The sequence below is a fragment of the Canis lupus genome, chromosome 19 (assembly GCF_048164855.1).
Source record: "Canis lupus baileyi chromosome 19, mCanLup2.hap1, whole genome shotgun sequence".
Classification (NCBI taxonomy): domain Eukaryota; kingdom Metazoa; phylum Chordata; class Mammalia; order Carnivora; family Canidae; genus Canis; species Canis lupus.
This window is the reverse complement of record NC_132856.1, coordinates 7,009,340-7,033,434: the sequence shown is the minus strand read 5'-3', so window position 1 is coordinate 7,033,434 and position 24,095 is coordinate 7,009,340. Positions and strand designations below refer to the sequence as shown.

The following is a 24,095-nucleotide window of genomic DNA, read 5'->3' as shown; positions in this document are numbered from 1 at the left end:
CTTCTTGGATGTCTAACAGTCATTCTGAATTTACTATGTACAAAACTGAGTTCCTGATATCCCCCCCAAGCCTGTTTTTCCTGTAGTCTTCCCCATCTCAGCTAATGGCCACACTTCATTGATCTACATGCATATATCCAAAGCCTTTGAGTCAACTTTAACTCCTTTTTCTCTCATATACTCTATCCAGTTATCGATATCAATAATCATAGCTGCTAATACACATACAGTACTTACTTTATGCCAGGCAATGTTCTAAATGTTTTGTATGTTTAGTAAATTGCATAATTCTTATAATGACACTACAAGATGGGTATTACTATATTTTATAGCTAAGAAAACCAAAAGATAAAGAATTTAAGTTGTTTAAGATCATGAAGTAAAGAAGTGGCAAAGCCAATGTTTGAGCCCAGACAGTCTGATTCAGAGTCTGTGTTGTTATCCCCTACATATACTGCATTGCTCCAGCAAATGTTTTGGGCTCTACTTGCTAAAGAGTTGCAGAATCTGATGATATCTCTCACTAAATCTCCACTGCTGCCACTCTAGTATAAGCCACTATCAGCTCTTACCTGGACTACTGCAATAGGCTCGTAACTATCACTGGAATAATATTTTTATAATCAATTCATACAGCAGCTAGAATGATCCTTTAAAAATGTATCAGGTCACAATAGTCTTTTACACCTAAAATGGCCAAGGGCTCTCTGAGTCAAAGTCAAAGTCTTTACAATGACCTGAAAAACCATGATCTGGCACCTGTAGCACATCTGTTACCTCCTTGACTGTATCTCCTACTACTCCTTCCTTTACTCCACTGCCACCAGCTACAGAGGCCTCCTTGTTGTTCCTGGAATATACCAGGCATGTACCCATTTCAAGGCTTTTGCTAGTTAGTGTTCCTCCTGCCTGTAATGCTTTTCCTCAGACACCTGCATGACTTACTCTGTCATGACTCCTTTGCTCCAATGTAACCACAGTAGCATCTCTTAGGTGTCTCTACTTTCTTTATGGATGCCAGTCCTTCCTGTCTTGGCCATTTTTGTCACAGGTGATGAGGAATAGCAAGATTCAGTTTTTCCACTAAGTTACAAATAAAATATATAATGAAAATGACTATTTCAGGGATTTTGCATATGAAATGAAGAACATTTCTCTGATGTATCTAGATATCTGCAGGGTAAAAATGCAGAGACAGCCTAGAGAAAATTAGGAATACACAGATGGAGGAAGGATATGATCCTATTATATTAAGGAAGCAGATTGTACAAAGGACTGAGGTTTCTACTATTTAATTCATTTTGCAATTATCCTTTGATCTCTTTATATAAGGCACTAAAAAAAAAGGTGAATCGCTGTTTTCAAGAAACGCATTATCTAGTTGGTGAGACGTGAAAATGATCAACTGAAATACAGGTCTGATTAAGTAAATGATACAGTAGATATGAAGGCAAAGTACTTAGAAAGGAGTCACATATTCTGAAGGGAAAGAGAACAGAGGAGGCTTCTTGGAGGAGGTTAAAAAAAAGAAAAGAAAAGAAAAGAAAAGAAAAGAAAAGAAAAGAAAAGAAAAGAAAAGAAACGATCCTTGAAGAAAGAAGTTTTTGATTAAAAAAAAAAAAAGGTAAGGAAAGGCATTTCAGGATGACAACCCAGTATAAGCAAAAGCCCAGGAGAAGGAAATGTAGTCGCTTTCTAAAGATAACTGAAAGGTTCATGAAGCTATAAAAATAGGGTTCTGGTGGGAGATGAGCTCCCAAGGTCAGTCTAAACCACTGTTTTGCACTTTATTCCAAGCATATTTCTTTTTTTAAAAGATTTTATTTATTTATTCATGAGAGAGAGAGAGAGAGAGAGAGAAAGAGAATGGCAGAAACACAGGCAGAGGGAGAGAAGCAGGCTCCATGCCGGGACAACATGGGACTCGATCCCGGGGCTCCAGGATCATGCCCTGGGCTGAAGGCGGCGCTAAACTGCTGAGCCACCCGGGCTGTCTTATTCCAAGGATATTTCTGAACGCTCCTCAATGGTAATAGTATAATCTTCTCTGGAATCTAGATCTAGAAGCTACTTGACTATATAAAAATCTACATGTCCGAAACCAAACACCATGAATCTCTTGTAAACCTGGTTTTCTTATGGTGTTCTCTATCTCAGGAAAAACATCACTACTCATCAGGTTACTAACAAGCCCAAAGCCAAAACCAAACCAAACCAAATCAAAGCCCAGGAATAATTCCTGACATCTTCTGCCTTTTGCTTCTATTCAACACCAAGTCCTACCTATTTTACTTTCCAAATTTCCACCAAATTATAATACTTTCCAATCTATCTCCACTGACATCACCTTAGAACAAACTCTTGTCATCTCTCTCATGGCATGTTGACTGATCTACCTACACTCAATTAGGCTTTCAGTTAAGCTGGAGAATTTTTTTTCAAAGATTTATTTATTTATTTATGATAGACATAGAGAGATAGAGAGGCAGAGACACAGGAAGAGGGAGAAGCAGGCTCCATGCCAGGAGCCCGACGCGGGACCCGATCTCGGGACTCCAGGATCGCGCCCTGGGCCAAAGGCAGGTGCTTAACCGCTGAGCCACCCAGGGATCCCCCAATTTTTTTTTTAAAGAAGTCCTGGGTGCCTGGCTGGCTCAGTTAGTACAGCATGAGACTCTTGATCTTGGGTTCATGTGTTTAAGCCCCACATTGGGCATAGTTAAGTATACTTAAAAAAAAAAAAAAAAAAACGTTCAGGACACCTGGGTGGCTCAGGATTGAGTGTCTGCCTTCAGCCCAGGGCGTGATCCTGGAGTCCCAGGATGGAGTCCCGCATCAGGCTCCCTGCATGGAGCCTGCTTCTCCCTCTGCCTGTGTCTCTGCCTCTCTCTCTGTGTCTCTCATGAATAAATAAATAAAATCTTAAAAAAAAAAAGGCAAAAAGAAGTCCTAAACCACCCAATGCTTAAATTCTTTTAGTAGCCTCCCAAAACTCTTACAATAAAGAACAAGTATCTGACTATGGTCTATCAAGTCAGTCCTATGTGATTAGGCTCTGGATCTACTTCTCTAACTGCTTCTTACAGCATGCTTCTCCTACTCTAGTCAAACTGGCTTTTTTCAACCCCTGCTGCTCATCCTTTCTTCTTACCACCAGGCCTTTGCACATACAATACTGCCTACTTATCCTATCTTCAACTTTCAGCCAGACCCTTTGCTAGGTGTTTGCTCATATACTGATGAGCAAAACAAAGTATCTCTTTCATGAGGCTTAATGGCTAAATGGAGAAAAGTGGCAGAAATGGAAGAACTAGTAGTCAAATAAAAATTGTGAGAAGTACTACAATGGAAAAAAGAAAACCAAGTGCTGTGAGAGAAGGAATAATGTTAAGGGAGGGAAATCTACTTTAGATTGGGAGGTCAGAAGAATTGAGCAACATGGCATTTGAACTGAGCTCTCAAAGATAGAAAAGGAAGTTGTTATTTTAACCAGGCCATAAATGAGGAAAGGTATTATTACTGTGAGTTTCATGTGTCAAGAGAATATAGAACTTGGAATTTCATCAAAATCAAGATAAAATACAGAGTTAAAGCAATTCCAAAAAAGAAAAAAAAAAAAAGATTTGTCCATTCACTGCTTAGAATTCACTTAGTAAATAGTTGAGAGTATATCATCAAAAAGGCTTAAGGAAGGAGAAGGATGCTGAGAGAAGTAAAGATCAGTAAACAGGAAGGGGCCCACCTGCCCAGTAACCTAATAGAGTATATGGATAACTGTATTTACAAGGCTTATATAACCAATGAGTCAGCAAAAAGTCAGATGTCAATAGATCTCTTCTGTGCCCTCTCTAAACAGCTAGGAATCTTGGCTCTCTCTACTATTGAGAAGAGGGGCCTGGGAACAAGATCTCAGGTTAGACTACTAAAACAATCAACATATTTTCCAGCAATATTTGCCTAAGTTAGAATGAGGAAAAGTAAATCCTCAGGCTTAGAAAAATCTAAGATACCGGATCCAACTTGAAGTAGATTAGAGCAAAGTGATTCTGGTAGGTTTTCCAAGATCTAATACAACCCATTTCTTTAACTTGTCATAAAATGTTTGTTACAGATTCCAAAATCAAGACCCCAAAATCTGCTGAAAACCTCAATTTTAAAGAGAAAATGTCTGTGATTCTGGTAGGTTTTCCAAGATCTAATACAACCCATTTCTTTAACTTGTCATAAAATGTTTGTTACAGATTCCAAAATCAAGACCCCAAAATCTGCTGAAAACCTCAATTTTAAAGAGAAAATGTCTTTATCTTTCTTGGGGCCCATAAATATTTCAGGGTTACTTTCTACAACTATCTTTTCTCTAATAAACGCTAATTGTATTAATGGTAACAGAAAAAGTTTTAATAATGACAGAATTGGGTCTGGCAAAGAAAACCATATAAAATAGAACATAAAGGGATTAAATCACAGTACAGGCAAAGAGATATAGCACTAACAGCCACTTGATATTGAACAGCAATGATAATGAACCCAAGACAAACACCCACCAACGCACGGCTATGAAAATAGCAGACTCCTCATCCTGCCTTCCTCCACCTCCATACTTATGTTCTCAGCCTATTACTGTTCCAGTGGCAACAATTCAATAAGAGCAGGGAGTTTTTATTTTTTCTTTTCCACGTTAGGGCATAGGGAAAGCTGGGAGGAAAAAAGGAAGGTAATTATAACTGTTCAAAGAAAAGAAAGGGTATCTGTTAGTTGGCATTCTTTGCTCTGGAAATTCCTGGTTTCTGCCTGTTCATGGACAGCCGAGAAAACCTGATGATTATCTCTGAAGGTCACAACTGAATGATCAAGAATAATGTTTTCCTTTCTGGCTTCTTGGGTCATGCCTCTTCATCAAATATGATTCTGCAAAATTTTTTAGTTCTCACTAAGAGGCAATTCTATGTAGCTGATTTAGAAAAATAAAGATAATAATTTAAAAAACCAAGAAACCCTCCCTCCCAAAACACAAGCAATACATTTATCTTACCAAAACCCCCTGTCAGGCAGTCTGCTGATTTTGCTTGCCACAAAGCTCATCCTTCATTTGTGTACTGTCAGAGCAAGCTTGGATAGTCAGAACAAATCACAACCTCTCTTGACTATGTGCTCTTTCCATTTGTCCTCGCTTCCAAACTGCAGAGAAGCTGTGGCAGTCTGTCACGGCTGCACATACTTGGTTTCCGAGAATAACGCTGTAAATGAGGACAGCTACCACTGGGAATGCATTCCCCCACCAAAGAGCCAGCCGAAATGAAGCTTCTATTGGATCCCTTGGCTTCTCACCTTCACAGCCTCAGAGAAGTGCCTTTCACAGAACAGGCAGGTACAGCTGCACCACATCAACATCCCCGCATAGGCAATCTTCTGCAGTGCCCACTTAGCCTATGTACAGTTCCGGTTCTGTCTCATACATCAACTCTTCGAGCTTTCTACATCTGGGAGCCTGGGAGGACTCTGTGCTGAATAAACAGAAAGCTTCTGCCAAACAAGCATCGTGTGTGTGTGTATGTGTGTGTGTGTGTGTGTGTGTGTGTGTGTGGTTTGCTTGAGCTGCTAATGCAAATGAATAGTTTTACTCTGAGAATGGAGATCACAGACAGTATCTGCCTCTCTTCTGGAGCTGTGAGCAGCTTTTATAAAAAAACAAAAAGCATCAAACTGGCTGAATTTAAAGCTACAGGGCATTAATTCACCATTCACATCTGTCTTCTTGTTTAAAACCAGGTACAGTTTAGAGAAAAGCTTAAAGAAGGTTAAAAACATTCTAAATAAATGTTTAGGCAGCTTGGTTCAATAAATACAAAGAAAAACCAATCTACCCATGTTTAGATAAAGGACTAAAAGATTTCTGAAACAATTTCTATGATTTCCTAATGTTTCTTATTTTTCATCTTAGGTTCACAAGATAATTTAAACGAAAATTGAGTAGGAAAAAACTGAGCATGAGATGCTGAAGTTTTATTCACTATGGATGAAGGGGAAAAATGCTTCTTAATGAATGGCACTGGAGTTTACTGAAATCTACACAATAGATTAAAACACCACAATCTTTAGCCCAGGCTTGGCTCCTGCATCATATGCTATTTATTGAATACCCATTATACTGCATTAAAGAACGGCACATTTTAAAGAGATTGTTCCTGCACCGAAAAAGTCACGTTAGTTAGGCAAACTATCAGATTTGAGCTTTATTTCTTCATTTGTAAAAGCAGTTCTGTGAAATGCACACAGGAAGAATTTTAGTTATTATAAAATATAGTGTAGTCTGTAGAATATGTAGAAATATTTCTCTGAAGTTAATACACAGAAAGGAATCAGACAAGACAATCTGAGAGTTTAGTGCCTAAAGCTATGAAAATTTCTGTACTTCTACTTAAGTATGGGGCTGGAGGCTCAGACCAGCATAGTACTAAGAGGTCAAAGAAGGTCTTTCCATCAGCATTCACCAGCTTCATGTACCTTCCTTCGTTTAAATCAGATGAATAAAATCCAAATCACTTTAAGTGAATTTGAAGAAAATTCTGGGTTGAAATCATGGTTCCAGAAATTCCTGTTCTATCTCTAGAGACACTGAATTCTGATCTTGACTATCCAGAACAAATTAATAAAGAATTTAATGACTAATACAAATTTTGTCTTCGCTTAAAAATTAAGTTGCAAGGTTTCAACACAGTAAATATTTGTTTCTACAAAAACAAGAGAAAAAGCAATCCTGCACAGCTAGCATCAACACCAGCGAATGTTTGCTTAGTTCTGTTTATTATAATTTTTAATATAGCTTCTTTTAAGACAATCATGTTCATTATAGAAAACTTTGAAAACACCAGTGGGCATAAAAGAAAGCAAAAATTTGTAATCTCACCACTCAGAGAAAACTTCTATCCTCATTCCTTACTGCTAAGATCTTTTTTTAAAAAGATTTTATTTATTTATTTACTTGAGAGAGAAAGAGCGGGGGGGGGGGTACTGGGGAGGGGTGAGAAGCAGAGAGAGGAGGACAGGCAGACTCCACACTGAACAAAGAGCTCAACACTAGGATCGATCCCATGAACCCAAGATCATGACCTGAGCTAAAATTAGGAGTCAGACATCCAGCCGACTGAGCCACCTCGGTGCCCCTGACATGCTTGTGTTTGTCAGATAATTATTATTATTATTATTATCTGCTCCCTCCACTCAGTTTTCTCCCTGAAATACAAGTTATAATTGATATAGGTGGTTGCGACTATACAAGGAACAACAGTGATAGAGAAATATGAGTCCTTTTGTTTTTCAAGGAAAAAGAACATTTATGTCCCAAAGTAAAGTGGCAGTCTGTCACAGAATTTGAAAAAAGGACAAATCTTAGGAAATGAATTTGATTTGCCATGGTTTATGCTACTGGGATCTGAAAAGAAGCCATGAAATATGCAAAAATATTTTGGCAAATTTTTTTTTTTTTGGCAAAATTTGATGAGTTTTGATGAGCTTGCTTCCTTGGCTTACAGATTAATCCTTCATCTTATAACACGAAAGATTATTTTTTTATCACCTGTGTAATTTTATTTGAGCAGAAAAACCTTCTGGCTTTATGTTTGATTCATTACGTTCTTAATGAATAAAAACCAAACCAAACCAACCCAGAAAGAAAAAAAGGTTCTGTACTGATGGAAGAGTTAAGATTCTTTACAACTGCATTCCCTTAATATGTATTATAATGTTTTATTGTCATTTTGACCCAATAACCAAGTATCATTTCTCACCCATGATCCTATCTTAATCAAGGGTTCAAATCTCCTTTGCCAACTCTTAATTTTTCTTTCCTAAAACTGGGTCCAAAATACAGTAAAGTAAAAACTTTTAGAATAACTTTGTTTGTTTTTTTTTTTAGAATAACTTTGTTTTTTAAAAAAAGATTTTATTTATTTATTCATGAAAGACACACACAGAGAGAGAGGCAGAAACACAGGCAGAGGGAGAAGCAGGCTCCATGCTGGGAGCCCGATGTGGGACCTGATCCCAGATCCTAGGATCACACCCTGAGCCAAAGGCAGATGCTCAACAGCTGAGCCACCCAGGTGTCCCTAGAGTAACTTTTATACCTAAAACTATCTTTTAGAGTCTCATGGAAAGGACTGTGCAAGGTACTCTATAAACTACTGCTACTCCAAAGAAAAAAAAGACTCTTAAGGACATGCTTTCAGACTATACCCCTATATTGTATCAGGATGTCTAGGATGCTTTTTAGCTCGAAGTAGATGTTGCATGAGAATAGATTGTTGACCCAAGTTCTATCTGAACAGGAACTAATGACACTCAAAGATCTGATAAAGGAAGTTTTATTGTGGTTATTTGTGTAGAATACTGTTGATGTTACCTTTATATTCTTTTTTTTTTTTTTTTGTGGCTATATGAGGAAGTCCTTTCACTTTTTTCTTAAACTATTTTCAAGCCACATTTTAATAGATTTTTGTTTTCGTGATTCGAAATAAAATAGGTGGTATCTGATTTTCACTGAATACTCAGCATTCAGGAACTTACTGAATTTTCTGAGTTTTCCTTAGCTTTTTATGACAATACAGTTATTTTGCACAGGATTGATAACACTCTTATCTCCTTTTTATCAGGCTATAATTGGATTATATGACCATATATACCTGTAATGCTATATCTGAGAATGATTTTTCATTTAATCAGATATGAAAAATCACATTAAGGAGTAATAGTTGACTTCATATATGGCACCAATGCTTCCCAAAAATCCCCCCTAGGAAAACTGACCTACTTGATACTTGGTTACAGGGTCCTCTGACTTATAGGTGGTAAGGAAGGTCAGTTACTTCCATTTTGCAAGCCTCAGAGCAAATGTTGGGATATTTGATGTTAACTCACACAAATTTATCAGCATAGCAGGTGAAATCTAGTGAGTTTCTTAAGCATGGTTTCCTAACCTTGCAATGGTAAATAAAAGAGGTGTTTAAAATTCCAACCAAAGATTCTTTTTGAAAACTTCTATACATAATTTTGTGGCTCAAAACTAATAGCTCTGGGGCAGCTGGGTGGCTCAGCGGCTGAGCGTCTGTCTTGGGCTCAGTTCGTGATTCTGGGGTCCTGGGATCAAATCCTGCATCAGGCTCCCCACAGGGAGCCTGCTTCTTCCTCTGCCATGTTTTTGCCTCTCTCTCTCTGTGTCTCTCATGAATAAAAAGAAATAAAATCTTAAAAAAACCCAACAACTAACACTTCTGGATTTGCAAAGAAAATTCAAGGATGTCTGTATCATTTTAGCATTCTTATTGTACCTATGTAAATAGGTCAAACATAATGAGACCAACCATTTTGTGATCAAGAATAGTTTTTGGAAATTACGACAGATCACAAGAGGGATGAGAAATTGTCAGCAAAAATTGTGAAAGACTAAATGATAAAAGATTTCAAGTGTCCTTTCAAGAGAATGCCCATTGTTCTCTATTGGATCCTTTGGGGTTATGTGATTGCAAAAAAGTCTTCAACTTTGACTTTAGCTAGGTTATTTTGCAACTCTGCAGAAATGGAAATTACCCTGTGGACAGTGTTGATGATGCAATGCAAATGAATTCTGGCTGGTAGAGAATATAGATTTCCTGATTTCCTTAAGTCCAATTCTCATTTGGACCGATTTTAACACCCTACCAGTTCCTAACAATTGGTTAATTAGTGAGTGAAAAAAAACTTTGACGCGTGTTCATTTTGTATGAGAATCGTAAGTTTTTTAAAAAACTTTTTATTTCTTTTAAGATTTTATTTATTTACTCATGAGAGACACACAGAGAGAGGCAGAGACATAGGCAGAAGGAGAGGAGAAGGCTCCCCATGGGGAGCCTGATGTAGGGACTTGATCCCAGGACCCCAGGATCATGCCCTGAGCCCAAGGCAGATGCTCAACCACTGAGCCACCCAGGCATCCCAAGAATTGTAATTTTACCTTTAAAAATAACCTTTAACATTTGGATCCTTGACCTTTTATTTCTCAAAGCATCTAATTAAAAAACAATTGTTTAGCTGGAGTTAGCAAGCCACAGTCTTCTGCCTATATTTATAAGGCTCTTACAAAAGAGTGAAGAACTATTTTCACATTTTTAAGGAGTTGTAAAGAACAAAAAAAAACCCCAGTATGTAACAGCAAATGTGGCCCTCAAATCCTAAAATATTTTATACAGAACTTTATATAAAAAATTTGCCAATCTTTGCTTTAGATCAAAACTACAGTGTGTCAACTGGCATAGACATTTTATTTTTTATTTTTTAAAGCTTTTAAAAAATACTTTATTTATTTATTGATTGATTGATTTCTTCATGAGAGACAGAGAGAGAGAGAGAGAGAGGCAGAGACATAGGTAGAGGGAGAAGCAGGCTCCATGCAGGGAGCCCAATGTGGGACTCGATCCCGGGTTGAATGAGAATCTGCATTGTTCCTGAAAAATAGTATAAGCACAGGTTCACTGTCAAAGCTCAAGCCAGGAAACTCACTCCTAGAGCTTCACTGAACTGGATCAATGTATACACAATAGATACACACACAGGAGTAGTTAATGATTCTAATCATAAAGGAGAAAAGATAAGGAAAGTAACAGGACACCTTCTCCTGCGGTCAATAAATATGTTCTAATATTAAGAATTAATGTCCCTTCAGATTCTAATTTACATACCAATGTTTCCTCAAAAGAAATTCCTTTAAAAAATATTTTATTTTAATTTATTTGAGAGAGAGAGAGAGAGCACAAGAGCAGAGAGTACAAGTGGGGAGTGGAAGGAGAGGGTCAGAGGGAGAAGAAGAAGCAGACTCCTAGCTAAGCAGGTAGCCCGGTGTGGGGTTTGATCCCAGGACCCTGAGATTATGACCTGAGCCGAAGGCAGACTGACTGAGCCACCCAGGTGCTCCTTAAAGAAATTCCAGGCTATAAAACACGAAATGACTGTTGTGCAAAGGGCATAAGTGTACTAAGGGCATATTACTACTCCTAATGTCTATATATCTGGGATTCTCACTTTCTAATGAGGAAGAAAAAGGGAAGAATAGAAGAAAATATGCCTGGAGACTGTGCTCCCAACCAAGGTTACTCTTGATGTTTTGGCCATTATGGCCTCCATGGGCTCCACGTACTAAACGCCAGCATCACTTCCCTCCCCAAGTCTTTGTGACAACCAAAATACTCTCTCACATTTCCAAAAGTTGGGGGGAAGGGTGTGGTGGGAGTGGTGGGGTGGGAGATGAGTTGATAGGTTCCTGGACATCTAAAATCTGACTGAATTTTACAATTCAAGAGTTTTCACAAAAGATGATTCATTCTTTAAATATCTATAAGTTTTCAATCTTGATTTTACTTGTCAGAATCCAACAAGAGATGCTGTTTTGTTCACTGGCCTGATTTCCTTAGATTCAACCTATTTGAAATACTTTAAAAAAAATCTAGGGATACCTGGGTGGTTCAGCAGTTGAGCATCTGCCTTGGGCTCAGGGCGTGAGTCCCACATCAGGCTCTCCATGGGGAGCCTGTCTCTCCCTCTGCCTATGTCTCTGCCTCTTTCTTTGTGTCTCTCATGAATAAATATAATTGTAAAAAATTTAATATAAGGGTGCCTGGGTGGCTCAGTCAGTTGTGTCCGACTCTTGATTTCAGCTCAGGTCATGGTCTCAGGGTTGTGAAATCAAGACCTGCATCACACTCCATGCTGGGCATGGAGCCTGCTTTAAGATTCTCCTCCTCTCCCTCTGTACACCCCCTCAATCATATGCTCTCTCAAAAACAACAACACACAAAATTCCAAAAAACAAAAAACTAATATAACAATATAATTACCTGTTCCAAAGAAGAGAGAGGAAACCCTGTTCTGATATTTCTATTCCATTAGAGTTCACAGACTTGTATAGTATTTGAACGGGTAAATTAACATAGGAGACCACTAAACTCTCAACCACTAAACTAAGGACTTCTGGACACAGGTCAACAATCTATGGTCCTAGTCAAACTACTTATAAGATAAGGCTCCCTAAAGGGATCCCTGGGTGGCGCAGCGGTTTGGCGCCTGCCTTTGTCCCGGGGCGCGATCCTGGAGACCCGGGATCGAACCCCACATCGGGCTACCGGTGCATGGAGCCTGCTTCTCCCTCTGCCTGTGTCTCTGCCTCTCTCTCTCTCTCTCTGTGACTATCATAAAGAAATCAAAATTAAAAAAAAAAAAAAAAAAAGAAAAAGAAAAGAAAGAAAAGAAAAAAAAAAAAGCAATGCAATCTAGAGCCCTTTCTCCAAGGTGAAAATGTTCATGCTGATCAGTGAAAACCATAACCACCTGGTCAGTAAGAGCCAATTAAGATTTCTACCTTACTCTAATCCTACTTTCATGCTCCAAAAGAAGATACTGAGTGTAGTTCTACAGATCTTGCTCATTGTTTGAGGTATGAACAGCTGCCACCTGGATGTCCTGCACTTGGCTTTACTATTTCTCTTTATCCGGCTCAAAAACTCAGAGGTAATCTGGCATATAATTAATTCAGTGGAGAATAACAGTCAAATGACGCAAGCGATTTACCACAGCTCATACAAGGGAAAACATTAAACAGGCAAAAGTTAGATTGTTCAGAAAATGGCCTATATTTAATATGATAAAAGGTACGCACCATAAATGTAAATGCAATGATGTAGAATCTAAAACCAGCTTTAGTTTAGGAAGAAGTATGTAATACAAATTCTCTTTTCCTTCTCCTCTCAAATTATGTGACCTTACTGGCAGTTTTGCTCTTTAAAATGAAAATGGAGCTCTTAGAAATTAAAAGAATTATCTGAAGATGTAGAGTTATGGTAAACTTTCTCCAGACTACCCACTCCTCCATTTCATTCTCACATATTAATCCATGTAATCTTTACTTCTTAAAGATTTATTTTCTAATTAGCAGCTTCTTACCATTGCTGATGCTGCTCTTAATAGCTCTTTGGTGAGACTCATCTTGGAGTATTTGATCTCTCACTCTGAACACATCTTAGCTCTAGTGACAGCTATTAACAGAATAAATGAAAAGCCTTTATTTCTAGGAAACAAGACTCCCCTGAACCCAACTGATAGCTGTCAAATGGTGACAATATGGCTTCTGGTTCCTTGGTAAGGAAGAAGGCTGCACTATCTTTTAAATATCTGATTAAATATCAGCTATTTAATGTTGTGGTACTTCAAATGGGCATCAAAATTACTTCTTTCTGGGGATTTCTGGGTGGCTCAGCGGTTTAGCGCCAGCCTTTGGCCCAGGGCATAATCCTGGAATCCCGGGATCGAGTCCCACATCAGACTCCCTGCATGGAGCCTGCTTCTCCCTCTGCCTATGTCTCTGCCTCTCTCTCTCTCTCTCTCTCTCTGTCTCTGTGTCTCTCATGAATAAATAAATAAAATCTTAAAAAAAAAACCCACAACAAAATGATTTCTTCCCACTTTTAAATGACAATACTATAACATATTTATGTATATCTTAGTAAACTTCTGTGGGTATACTAATAATGTAAATTCCATCAGTGTATCAGAGAGTGCATATGTTTTACACTTTGGTAGAGATTACTAAATTACCCTTCTGAAACATTACAGCATTTGGACTATTACCAACAGTGTAGGCAAATGACTGTGCCAGCTCTAGGTATCAAACTTGCATTTTGATTACTCTGATAAGTGAAAATAAGGTCTCATTTTAATTATGGGACGCTTGGGTGGCTCAGCGGTGAGTATCTGCCTTTGGCTCAGGGCGTGATCCTGGAGTCCTGGGATTGAGTCCCACATTGGGCTCCCTGCATGGAGCCTGCTTCTCCCTCTGCTTGTGTCTCTGCCTCTTCTCTCTCTGTGTCTCTCATGAATAAATAAATATTAAAAAAATTTCATTTTAATTGTCAATTGCATTCCTTTAATTAGGAATATATGTGACCATTGTTTGATATGTAATTTGGCCATCTATATTCCTTTTTGTGAGCTCTTTTGCATCCCCAGAAGAATTCTTCCCCTGAACTTGCAATCAAGACATAATTAAAATGTGTCTATATTTAAAAAAAAAAGATTTTGTTTGTTTTTCAGAGAGAGAGAAAGAGTGCGTGAGCACATTCATGCACACGTGTGCATGAGAAAGGGGGGAGGCGCAGAAGGGGAGGAAGAAAGAGCATCAAGCAGATTCTGACCTGAGCGTGAGGCCTGATGCAGGGGTTGACTTTGACCCTGAGATCACGATCTGAGCTGAAACCAGGAGTTGGATGCTTTAACCAACTGTACCACCCAGTTGCCCCAGAATGTACCTGGATTTTTTAAAAAAATAGACAATAGAGGAACCACCAGATTAAAAAAGCCAACTTGAATTAAGTTCCTACACTCTCCAGAAATGATTCTCTATAAACTTATCCTCACAAATTTCCACTGAATATAAAATCCTTTCTTTCACCCAAGTATCAATCTAAATAGTTTGTATTCTTTACTTATCCTCAGATTTCCAACAACCACTACACTTTTCATGAAGAGCAATTGAGAATTAAAAGACATATTGTAATTATTGTAATTCTATTTCCTGGGTTATACCTCTCAAATGTTCCATTTTACTTGTCTGAAAAATAATCTGGATTGTTCCCCAAACTATTTTAAAATCAAAGATACGGGACGCCTGCGTGGCTCAGCAGTTGAGGGTCTGCCTTCGGTTCAGGGCGTGATCCTGGAGTCCTGGGATCGAGTCCTGCACTGGGCTCCCTGTATGGAGCCTGCTTCTTTCTCTGCCTATGTCTCTGCCTCTCTCTCTGTATGTCTCTCATGAATAAATAAATAAATAAGTCTTTAAAAAAAATCAAAGATAGGCTCTTATCTAGTGTATCTAATAGAGTCAAATAGAGGACTAAAAGAGGACTACTTGTACTCTAGGTACTGAAGATGCATAGGCAGTTTTCACATGTACACTTACATACCCTTCCCCTTCCTACCTACATATGGGGATTAGAAGTATAAACATGAATATGACAATTATGGCAATAGAGAAAGGAGTATCTGAGGTCTTTTCTGCTTTTTTGACCACTTGAGACTATATATTGACAATGTTTTCCCTCCTACTTCGAACCCTGTCCCCAGTCTACACTTACAACACACACACTCATGTCTATGCTCAAGGTAAAAATATATGAAGTCCAAATGAGCCTATCTTTAGTTTAAAGGCGCTGTGTTATTTAACTGGAATTAAATTATGGACACTCCTTACTCCCTAGCTGAAAATAATCTCCCTTCTCTAAACTTATATAAACAGTGTAACTTCTATTTTATATCACCTTCCTATTTTTAGTTATTTTTGCGAGTGTTTATATTTTCTAATAGAGACCATGAGTCCTTAAGTCAGAGATGTGTCTTACACATTACTCAACTCCTGAGAGCACCTATTACTGTACTTTATACTGAGTGGCCAGTCACTGTTTCATTCTCGCATTAGGTGAGTTCATATTCATAAAGTGCTTTGATTAGTGTCTGTACATTAAGTTTATTAAATAAAATAAATGAAAGAAATGGATCAATTTTCCTTCTCTACTAATTTTTTTCCATCAACATTTTCCCCATCTCCTACCTTAAAGAAACTTTTGACCCCATTTCCTCTACCAGTTACTGCTCACTTCTCTGCTCCCTAATGAAGTAAAATTCATTAAAATGATCCAAAACTCAGTCTCCAAATCCCTCTCTTCCCATTCTCAAACTCACTCAACTGGTTTTAATCTCATCATTCTACCAAAAAAATGTTTGTCAGATGACCAATCATCCCCCTACATTACCATATTCAGAGATGAGTTCTCAGTCCTTACCTTACTCAACCTAGCAGCATCATTTGACAGAGGTGATGTTTCTCTCCTCCTATCAAGTTTCTATACTTGGCTTCCAATATACCATAGTGTCTTGATTTTCTTCATCCATCATGGGCCACTATTCCTCCTCTTGGTCTTCTCACACTGGATTATTCAGGGCTCAGTTCTTTTTCCTTTATTTACCTTCTTGCCTTTATTTACATTCATTCTCTCTCTTGGTAACTTCATCTTGTCTCTTGACTTTAAATACCATTTAATTGTCATACCTCCTTCAATTTTATTTTCAGCCCAGAACTCCTAAATTCCAACTCATACAGTCGATTCAACATTCTCACTTAGACATCTAACAGATATTTCAAACTGAACTCTTGCTCTTTCCCACAAAACCTGCCCCACCAGAAGACTACATTTCAGTTAAATGACAAATCCATTCTTCCAGCTGTTCAAGCTGAAATCCTTGTAGTCATCAATTTCTCTTTCATACCTTACATCCAATCCACCAAAAAATCCTGTTGACTGTACATTCAAAATACATCAAAAAATCTAATCACTTCTCATTATCTTCATTTCTGCTACTTTAGTCTGAGCCATGATCATATCTTGTCTGGGTTACTAGAATGGTCTCCTCACTGGTCTCCCTCACCACCATATAATCTATTCTCAGTACTAAGCCAGAATGATTCTTTAAAAATAAAAATCAAATCATGTCATTCTTCTTAAAATTCTTCAATGCATTCTGTTTACATTCAAAGAACAAGCCAGTCCTTAAAAATGGCTTCAAGGGCATTTCTGATCTGGCTCTCTGTGTGGGAGATTAATAGCCACAAACTCATCCAATCAAGTATGCCCTTCTCTTTACAATTTGACTTTCTCATTCCTTCCATCAAAAAGTAGAAGGATGCCCGACTGGTTGAGTGGCTGAGTGTCTGCCTTCAGCTCAGGGCGTGATCCCAGGGTCCTGGGATCAAGTTCTGTATCAGACTCCCCACAAGGAGCCTGCTTCTCTCCCTCTGCCTATGTCTCTGCCCCTCTCTGTGTGTCTCTCATGAATAAATAAATACAATCTTAAAAAAAAAAGTGGAATCAATTTCTCCATCCTGTGAAACTGGGTTTGGTCATGGATTTTCTTTGGCCAAGTGAAATATCAAATGTGACACAGCAGAAACTTGAAATGTGTTTTTATATTGAGGCTTGTTCTCTCTTGCTGCACTCCAGAAGGCTTTATATCTCAGTTAATGGCAATTCCATCCTTATAGCTGTTCAGGCTAAAATCCACATACCAAATGGAGACAGACTCAACTAACAGCCAGAACCAACTATCAGATATGTAAGGGAGCCCACCTTGACCATGCAGCTCCACCTGAGCCATCCAGGAATGATAAGGACCTCCAGGCAAGACCAGCACAAGAACCATTCAACTAATCCTAGCCCAAATAGCTGACTCACAAAACTGTGAGGAAATAAAATAGTTGTTTTAAGCCACTCAATTTTGGAGTGGTTATACTGTAATAGACAACTGAGAAACTCTATTACGTCTTTGAAACCCCAATTCCTTCCACTCTGTCCTCCCTTTTTGCTCTAGATATACCAGCCTCCCTTCTATTCCTTGTATATAATCAGAAACACTCCTGCTTTTGTTCTGGCGGTACCCTCTACTGGGAATGCTCATTTATCAGTAGTATGGCTACCCGGCTTATTTCTTTCAAGCCCTTCCTCAAATGTCTCTTTAATGAGACTTACTATCTTTTTAAAAATAGCAATCCCCCCCAGCACTTCCAATCTCACTTACCCACTTTATTATTTTTATAGCTCATCCTCCTTCTCTAACACACCCTGTAGTTTACGTACTAGCTTTATTTTGTATTGTCATCTTCCCCAACTAGAAATGTAAGGTTTAGACGTGAGAGGTGTTTTATCTTTTAAAAGTTCTTTGTTTGATATAGTGGCAGCTCGATAAAAATAACATTTGTTTAAAAGATAAAGCACCTATATATGACCAAGTGATTACACACGTATGTTCTGAATTGCCACTGTAAATTCTAGGTATTTGTACAGAAAACTCAAGCAATGCCAACATTGCCAAAGAATTCTCTGGAATGTATGCATTACACATATGACTTAAACATATATAAAAAAAAAACATATAGATGTGTGGTGTTGCAGAGTTATTAAGAAAGGAAAAAGGGGATTATTCTTTAGAACTGGCCAACATCTGGAGATACTTTAATCTCATTAAAAAATAGATATAACTTCAACATTGTCCAGCTTTCTAAAATTCTCCATTTACTACCTAGAGTCAGATACATTTACCCCTTGAGTCTTCCTTCAAAATATTCATTCTGTAGTTTAGAAAATGAACTCTTCACAGAGCATAGCGCAATCTCGTGCAAGGAGGACATACATATATCAACCCCAATCTATAGCAATTTGATATATCCAGACAGACATAATAAGAATTACAGATGTGGAGCAAGTACCTCATTTCTGAATATTTTAATCATTGCTTCAATGAGGGCATTTTAGTTCACCAGAGTCAATGAATAGTTTGATAAGGAAGAGGGAGACATGGGTAGGGAAGCAAGAAAATAGTTTCACCTATAATCATTTACTCAGGTACTCAGTATATTTTTAAACAAATTTTCTCTACTCATGAATTAATAGAATCATGGAGAAATTCAACTAAGAATGTTTAAATTATGTTTTATGGTCCCCTCCTCCCTTTCAACTGTCAATAAGAGGGGAAGGAATTAATTTCTGTTTTACGATCAGTCTTTACCTCCTATCCTTTTAGGGCTCTCCTATGAATTCTTTCTTTCTGATCACCCCATTCAACTTGAGCTAACATTCTTAATAAAACATAGATAAGTAAACTGACCTTTTATAACCCCAGAACAAACAGAGATGTGCCAAGGTTTTAAAATCCAAGATACAGAACAAACAGAAAAAAAAGAGGTACAGAGCAGAGCCACAAATCTCTCAACGAAGTCAGTATTTAAATTATTAACCATTTGTCATAAGAGTAATTTTATATCAAACTTTAGGGTAAAAAATTTTGTTGGCTCAAGGGCAAACAGTATTAATGTATATTCACTTTAGAATCAGGTAAAAATCATGGTAAAATCAAGCTATGGTCCAAGTTTTCTACTCAAGATTGCAGATCAAATGTGAAAATGGTGGTTGTGTTGCATAAAACTGGATCGTCTTCCTATCCAGTTATATCTAAGGGACCTGTTCTTCTGATCTGGAGACAAAAACTTTAGTACTGAGATATGTGCCCACTGCTTTACAATTCAGAAAATTGCCAAGTCTTTGGGAAAAATACAGTGAAAACAAGTAGCTGAGTGATAAGAACCTTTGTTTTTAATGTGAGAAATACTTCAAATGGCTCTAATCCAAATTCTTATTTGTTATGCATGCTTAGAATCTTCAAATTTAACCCAAGTTTTTCCTAAACTGCCAAAGGCAAACGAAACTCTTGTTCATTGAAGGAAATACTTATTTTCTGATAACTTTTTTGCCCGAGAGAGAGAGGATGACATTTACTCTGCACTGAAGCAGTCGGAACACTCTCCAATATGATCTGAGCATGCCCACACAGCCAAAGATTGCTCTGTACATTCCGCCCAAAGAGCTATGGGCAAAATGAACAACTAGGAAACACATAACATGCTTCTTGATTATTGCAACCTCACACAAGTCGGTCCAAAAATAGCAAATGCCCGTGGCTGAGATCTACTGCTGAAAAATGCTGAGTTTCAGGAGCTCAAAGCATTTCCTGTGTCTGTCTATTTAACCAGCCCCCATTTAAAGCTGTAGAATTATAGGATTAAGGAAGAGATTTAAGAAAAAAAGACAGATACACACACATATACAACATACGGTTTCCGAGGACAGTGAGGGTTCCATGCTTGTAAGGGAGAAAGAGGAGGAATATGCCGAATAACCCCCGGGTTTCTCCCAGATTTGAACATGCTGTACTGTGGCATGAGGTCAGCAGAGACTGACTCCAGCCCTGTGAGGCTGAATTCTACCCTGACAAAGCAGTATCACTGTAATATGAAGCAAAAGGATCCAGGGCATGTTGGCAGCTGTACAGAGTGGCTGTTCTAGAAAGTAATGGCAATTCCAAAACAAGAGATCTATGCTGTCACATGAGATAATCTTCAGCCCAGTTAAGCAATAAGCACCAAAAATACTTGAATCCTAAACTCAGGCAGCTCAAAATGTTAAAAGGTAGGAAAGAACTTTTCTTCTTGAACCTATTTTGTTTCTGGAGGAGAGAAGAACAGGAAGTGGGAAATTTGAAGAGCTATTGGTTAATTTGATTTGTATCACTAAAAATATATTGATTTTTATCTGAGCTGGGGCACAGTCTTCTGGACACTGTGACCTAACTGAGAAGCCTTAATCCTTCTCTGTGATTTTACAACAGAACAGGGAAAATATCCTGAAAATATATTTTTGGTAATGGATATATGCCAGAACTGAAGATATGGTAAAGAACCTCATTCTCACACATATCTAGAAGGCAAAAGTTGCTACAACAAAGGTTGCTACCTAATGCACATTGTTTCTTTTTAGGTCACCAAGAATCTATATAAGTGTACTGTTAGAAATTCTTTGAAATTAAGCAAACACTAAAAAAGTCTTAAATAGGAAAAGGAGTCAGAACATGGTATTTCTGTCAAGAGAAAATATAAAGCAATGCACATATAATCCTTTAAATTTTGTGGTCTCTTACATTATTAAAGTTCTACTTCGGATCAGAAGTGATGCAGTATTTTATTTTATTCTTGAAGATTTTATTTGTTTGAGAGAGAGCAGAGAGAGAGAGAGAGAGAGCAGAGGGGAGGAGCAGAGGAAGAGGGAGAAGCAGACTCCCTGCTGGGCAGGGAGCCTGACATGAGGCTCCATTAGGCAACTCCAGGATCATGACCAGAACTGAAGGCAGATACTCAACTGATCCATCGAGGTGCTCCATGAGCTAATATTTTTAATAAATAAAATTTAGCCAGGAAGCAGCAGTAAACAAAAGACACAGAGACAAAATAAAACAGTATGAAAGCACCACTGTAAAGTAAATTAAGTTCTTCAACAGTTCAGTATTAGCATAGATTAAATGAAGTTAGAATTTTATTTTTTTAAAGTAGGCTCCATGCCCAACATGGGGCATGAACTTGCATCCCTGAGATCAAGAGTCACATGTTCTATTGACTGACCCAGCCATGTGTCTCATGAATTTAAATTTTAAAAAGTTTAAAATTTACCCTATGCCATACCATTGCTTAAAAAAAAAGTTTTCCAAAGTTCTCTGTTACTTACATAAGAGTCCAAACAGCCAGGTATGTTACACAATGATCCTGATGATCAGGTCTCTGCCTGATTTCCCCATTCTATCTCCTCTGTGTTGAACTACCCATTACTCATTATTCATTCATTGAACTACCCATTACTCCCATTTTACAGGAATAGAAATGAAAAAGTAGGAAAGTTAATAACTTGCTCAGAGTTAACTGGCTAAGTGGTAGGGCTGGTATTTAAACCAAACTGTACAATTCTCACCCTACACTTTTACCTACTACAGTAGTTATGTTTACACTAAGAACTCTTTAAGGAATCAGCAGACAGAACATGAGCACCTACGATGATGTTCAGAAAAAGAAAAGTGGGGATCCCTGGGTGGCGCAGCGGTTTGGCGCCTGCCTTTGGCCCAGGGCGCGATTCTGGAGACCCAGGATCGAGTCCCACATCGGGCTCCCGGTGCATGGAGCCTGCTTCTCCCTCTGCCTGTGTCTCTGCCTCTCTGTGTGTGTGTGTGTGACTATTGTAAATAAAATAAATAAATAAATTAAATTAAATTAAAAAAAAAAAAAGAAAAAGAAAAGTGAAATCACCATAGGCTAGAGAAAAAGTTCAAAGAGGTAGAACTGGAGCTGAGCTGTTCATTCAACTATCTGAGGCATTGTTTTAGAAAAACATCAAAGAACAAACAAATTGGCCAGCCCGGGTGGCTCAGCGTTTTAGCGCCTGCCTTTATCCCAGGGCGTGACCCTGGAGACCCCGGATCGAGTCCCGCGTCGGACTTCCTGCATGGAGCCTGCTTCTCTCTCTGCCTCTGCCTCTCTCTCTGTCTCCTCTCTGTGTATTCTCATGAATAAATAATAAAATTAAAAAAAAAAGAACAAACAAATTATACCTACATGCTAGCTGGGGAAGATAGCCAATAAATAAATGTAATATATATATTACACACATATATATATATATATATATATATATATAGGTGATGGGTGCTATGGAGAAAAATAAAGCAGAATAAAAAGGACAGAGGATGATGGAACCTCTCTGATAAAATACATCTGACTGGAGATCTGAATGAAAGCATGCAGATATCTGGAGAAAGGTGTTCCAAGAAGAGATACCAAGTTCAAAGGTCTTGAGACAGGAATAGATTTGGTGTGCACAAAGAATGCCAAGGAGGATGAGTGAATACAGGAGGCAAAGCAGAATATTAGGAGAGAGAGACTTGGTGGATGGAAGCAGGGTCAAACCACGTATGACACTGTAGGCTGTTGTAAGGAAGTCTTGAGCAGAGTTAGGAAAGGTTTTAGGTTTCAACGGAATCACTCAGAGTAAAGAACAGACAATGCTGGAGTGAGTAAGGGCCAGGGGACATGAGAGTGCTTAGGAGGCTATTATAATAGTCCAAACAAGATAGGTGAAATCAAGTATCTATGACATGTTATTTGACATCCACTGAGAGAGCAAAAAACAGGTATTAACAAATATATAATGGAAGTAGGGTGGGGAGGGATAGGGAAGAAAGAAATAAAGGAAAGGCTTTCACTTACAAAATACACTAGTTTTAATTGTAAGTATTAATGCACCAATTTTGAATTTAAAAAGGAGATGTACATAATTTGATTATTTATAGATTTCCAATTTCCGATCAAGTTTTTTCCAGATCTATACTTGTACCTGAACACCTAATAGGTGACCTTACAATTTCTAATATAATTTTCCCATTCATTAAGAATTTTACTTCAAGGGGGGGATCCCTGGGTGGCTCAGCAGTTCAGCGCCTGCCTTTGGCCCCGGGTGTGATCCTGGAGTCTCGGGATCGAGTCCCATGTTGGGCTCCTGGCATGGAGCCTGTCTCTCTCTCTCTCTCTCTCTATCATGAATAAATAAATTAAAAAAAAAAAAAAAGAATTTTACTTAAAGGGCACCTGGGTGGCTCAGTTGGTTAAGCATCTGCCTTTAGCTCGGGTCATGATCCTGGGGTCCTGGGATCAAGCCCTGCATCAGGCTCCCTGTTCAGGGGAGAGAGTCTGCTTCTCCCTTTCCCTCTGCCTCCCCCTGTTCATGCTCTCTCTCTCTCTCTCTCTCAAATAAATAAATAAATAAATAAATAAATAAATAAAATCTTAAAAAAAAAAAAGATACTGGGGTGCCTGGGTGGCTAATTCAGTTAAGTGTCTGATTCTTGGTTTCAGCTCAGGTGATGATCTCAGGGTTGTGGGATCGAGCCCCACCTCAGGCTCTGTGCTGAGATTGTCCTTGTCTCTCTGCTCCTCCCAATTCATGCTCTCTCTTAAATAAAATCTTTAAAAACACCATAACAATTACCATATGATCAAGTAATTCCATTGCTGGGTTTTTACCAAAAGAAAACAAAAACACTAACTCAAACAGATAATATGTACCCCTATGTTTACTGCAGTATTACTGACAATAGCCAACATAGGGAAGCAACCCAAGTGTTAACTGCATAATGAATGGAAAAGAAGATATGATACAAATATACAATTGAATCATTAAAAAAGAACAAAATCTTGCCATTTGGGACAACATGCACAGACCTAGAAGAAATTATGCTAAGTGAAATAAATCAAAGACAAATACACAATTTCATTTATTTGTGAAATGTAAAAAGCAAAATGAACAAATAAACCAAAAGAAGGAACACACTCTTAAAATATTTTTAGAGAACAAAATGGTGGTTGCCAGAGGGGAGGTGGTGGAGGGAAGGATGAAATAAATTAAGAGGTACAACCTCCAGTTATAAAAATAAATAAGTCATGGAGATAAGATAAGTCATGGAGATGAAAAGTACAGCATAGGAAATACAGCCAAGGATACTGTAATAATTGTAGGTTAACAAATTGTGACTGTACTAATCACACTGAGCAGTGAGTAATGTGTAGAATTACTGAATTAATATGCTCTACACCTGAA

The 24,095-nt window shown here is 38.1% G+C and overlaps 1 protein-coding gene across 9 annotated transcripts in view; it reads right to left on the bottom strand.

Annotated features, from left to right (window-relative positions):
* Positions 1–24,095, bottom strand: part of TMCC1 (transmembrane and coiled-coil domain family 1) — a 241,381-nt gene that overhangs the window by 37,984 nt on the left and 179,302 nt on the right. The window contains exon 1 of one of the 9 annotated variants that reach the window (XM_072785048.1): positions 19,737–19,894. The exons of 5 other annotated variants lie outside the window; for them this stretch is intronic. In XM_072785048.1, coding sequence (XP_072641149.1) covers positions 19,737–19,763 — 27 coding nt within the window. In that variant the 5' untranslated portion in view covers positions 19,764–19,894. Of the gene's footprint in view, positions 1–5,032; positions 5,505–19,721; positions 19,895–24,095 lie in introns of those variants that run through there. 3 more of the 9 variants (XM_072785047.1, XM_072785050.1, XM_072785046.1) reach the window with 3 other exon arrangements.